The 2830-nt window shown below is 50.8% G+C and overlaps 1 protein-coding gene across 1 annotated transcript in view; it reads right to left on the bottom strand.

Annotated features, from left to right (window-relative positions):
* The window catches only part of LOC102031840 (tetraspanin-36-like), a gene marked incomplete at its 5' end in the record, with an annotated part of 17128 nt that extends 14299 nt beyond the window's left edge, over positions 1-2829 (bottom strand). The window contains one exon of the mRNA XM_005424199.2: positions 2776-2829. Coding sequence (XP_005424256.2) covers positions 2776-2829 — 54 coding nt within the window. The remainder of the gene's footprint in view (positions 1-2775) is intronic.
* Position 2830: the final 1 nt, after the last annotated feature.

The following is a 2830-nucleotide window of genomic DNA, read 5'->3' as shown; positions in this document are numbered from 1 at the left end:
GCTGAAGTGCCCTGGGCAGGAACTTGTCCTTATGCTTCTCCCTGCTGTGTTGGGCAAGTCAAGCAAGGAGGGAAACCTGGGGAAACAGGATTTTCACTGCAGGAGCACCTAAGACAGCCCTCTGGTGATTAATCGGAATATCTTGCATTGGAGGGGACCCACAAGGATGGTGGAAGTCCAGCTCCTCACCCTCAGGACCACCAGTGAATATCAAATCCCCTCTGAAGGCAGAGACCTGCTCAGTGACAATGAAGCTGAAGGTGACCAGGGGCAAGGTGCTGGATGCTTTGAGGTTAAAAGCCACTGGAAGGTGCTTACTGCATGTTATACAGAAACACTGGAGCACGAAGCTTCCATCTAGTTTTAACATTCTCAGTTTATTCCCTTGGACCAGGAAGTGAATCTCAGCATTCCACCTCTCTCCTTCAAAAGGAGCATCATCACATCTCACCCAGCGAAGCCCCCTCAAAAGACATTGCCAAGAACATCAGGGTCTGCTCTGACCCTTCCTCTCCCTCTTTTAGGACCCGTGAGACAAACCTGCATCCCCAGCCTTCACCTGGAGCAGGCCAGCACCCACTTACCAAAACTACCCCTCACTTGCACCTAATTGGTAGGTGGTCAAGAGCAGAAGAGGAGGTGGGAAGAACTCCCACAGCCTGAAGCACCACCCGTGGTAACCTTATAATTAAATTATCTTTAATCACTGAGTTTTTGGGGGGAGTTATGCATAAATCCCTGACCCACAGAATGACCTGCACATACAATGCTGAGCCTAGTGCTTAGGAGAAAAGCTGTTTTTTCACCTCATTTAGGAAGCCCGATTTGTCATCGTGGAAGATCTGACTTCCTTCACTCTGCATGATAACAATCAGATATCCAAAAGAGGATTTTTTGCCTTTTTAGGATATTCTTAAGTAATAACTTCTGTCAAAGAGCCACATCTGCACCATCTGCTGACTACGCAGGTGGTGAATTATTTTCCATAATCACTTCTGAGCTGGGAAAGATCTGCAGCATGCAATGTCTGGACATGAATTAGTCCTTGGAGAAGGGCTCTGATGTTCTTGGCAAATCCTGTTTTCACAGTCATCTGGAGCCTTGTACTTACAGAGCCCTGACTGTTAGAAACGTTCTGCAGGAGCATAAAAGAATCAGTCCCTCCATCTCCACCCTCCTAAACCAGAATTCCAGGTTCCGCAGTTCTGCTGCTGGAATGTGATTACCACACATAATGGTGGCAGCAGCATCTAAATGGCACAGGTACCGGGCTGCACTGCTCCTACTGGGGTGGAAAACAACCCAAGGGGCTGCTCTGGGTCACCTCAAATTCAGAGGCCAGAGACGTGCACAAGGATCATTACGGACAGTCCATGGAAGAAGATGACCAATCACTAGAGGGTGCTCCTACAGCAGAAGGAAAAGCACCAGAGACATTTCTAGGAGGATATAAGGCTTTTTCATTTCCAAAAAGCCAAGCAATGATGCTAAGCTGAGGTACCACCTGTTCTGAGGCTCAGGGGCTTTCCACATGCAAACAGAGGGACGCTGCGATGTTTCTCTGTGGCTACTTAAAAAAAAAAAACAAAAGAAAATCGCCACAAACCATTGAGACACAGTGAGATCATGTCACCTGGTGTGCAGCAGTGACTCGACTGCAGCTCCTTTTGTGCCAGCGGCTCAGGAGCTACATGGAGCGCATGCAGCAATAAACTGTGCTGGGCCTCATAAAGGAGGCACAGGATGGAGGGGACGAGCTCCTCACCACAGCCAGCAGCAAGTCATGTTTTTACAAAATGGCACCACACCCCACGAGGCCCCAGAGATTAATTAGAGCAGGATTCCTTCTTTTGCCTTATTTTTTCTCTCCTCATGTAGCCTCTCTCTTTGGAAAACTCTGGTTCTTCCCTTCAGGAAGAGCCCCTGCTTCACCCATGGCTGTCTCCGGCAGGTTGGGGCACCCCTGGGAAAGCCCCGTCTGGAAAACCCCCGGGTGCTACAGAGCAGCCGTGAGCCCCCAGCCCACGGCCCGACACACCTGAGCGCTGACATGGGCCTTCCCTACAGCGGCACACAAGTCCCAGGGCGGTCCATGGTGATGGTGGGGGTTTTCCAAACTTCCCCATGCAGGGGAAATGCCCCAGCCGGGTTTACCAGAACAACCCCCAGCTCTTCTGAACAGCCACCAGCCCCCGGCCCCGCTGTCACGATCATGAGGCAGCCGTGCCACGAGCCTCCGGTGCCGACACCCCCAAACCAACGCGGGTTAGGCTAAAAAGTACACAAACCGCCCTCATTTTCTCACTTGCTTGTAAATAATTATCGCGGAAGGGATTTGGAAAGCCGTAACTGTGCCAAGGACACAGCTGGAACAAAGTTCTCAGCAGTTTTCCTCCCCAAAAGTCTCCTCGCCCCAAATACGGAGCAGAGCCCGCGTACAATGCCCTCGCCTTGCGGCTTCGTTTCCTTCCGACCACAAAACGTGGCTGTAGACTGCTTTAACTAAAAACACTACTAAAAAACCGGGTACATTAAAAACACGCCGCGAAGAAAAAAAAACGAACAAAAAAAGTAAAAAGCTCTGATCTTATTTCTTTTTTCTTAGGAACTTAACCCCCTAAATCTCCTTGTTCTTTAAAAACACGTAATTAGGCGTTGCTACAGAAATGTACGAGCACACACAGCTAAGCTCACTGCGGGATGGCGGGCACGTCCCGCAGCAGCGTGTCCCCCTGCCAGACCCCGTTCCCCCGGCCCGGGACAGCCCCGCGGTACCCAGAAGGCGAGGCTCAGCAGCAGCAGCACGCTCTTGGAGGTGATGACTCCGCAG

The sequence above is a fragment of the Geospiza fortis genome, unplaced genomic scaffold (genome assembly GCF_000277835.1).
Source record: "Geospiza fortis unplaced genomic scaffold, GeoFor_1.0 scaffold488, whole genome shotgun sequence".
Classification (NCBI taxonomy): Eukaryota; Metazoa; Chordata; class Aves; order Passeriformes; family Thraupidae; genus Geospiza; species Geospiza fortis.
This window is presented reverse-complemented; position numbering and strand designations above follow the sequence as displayed.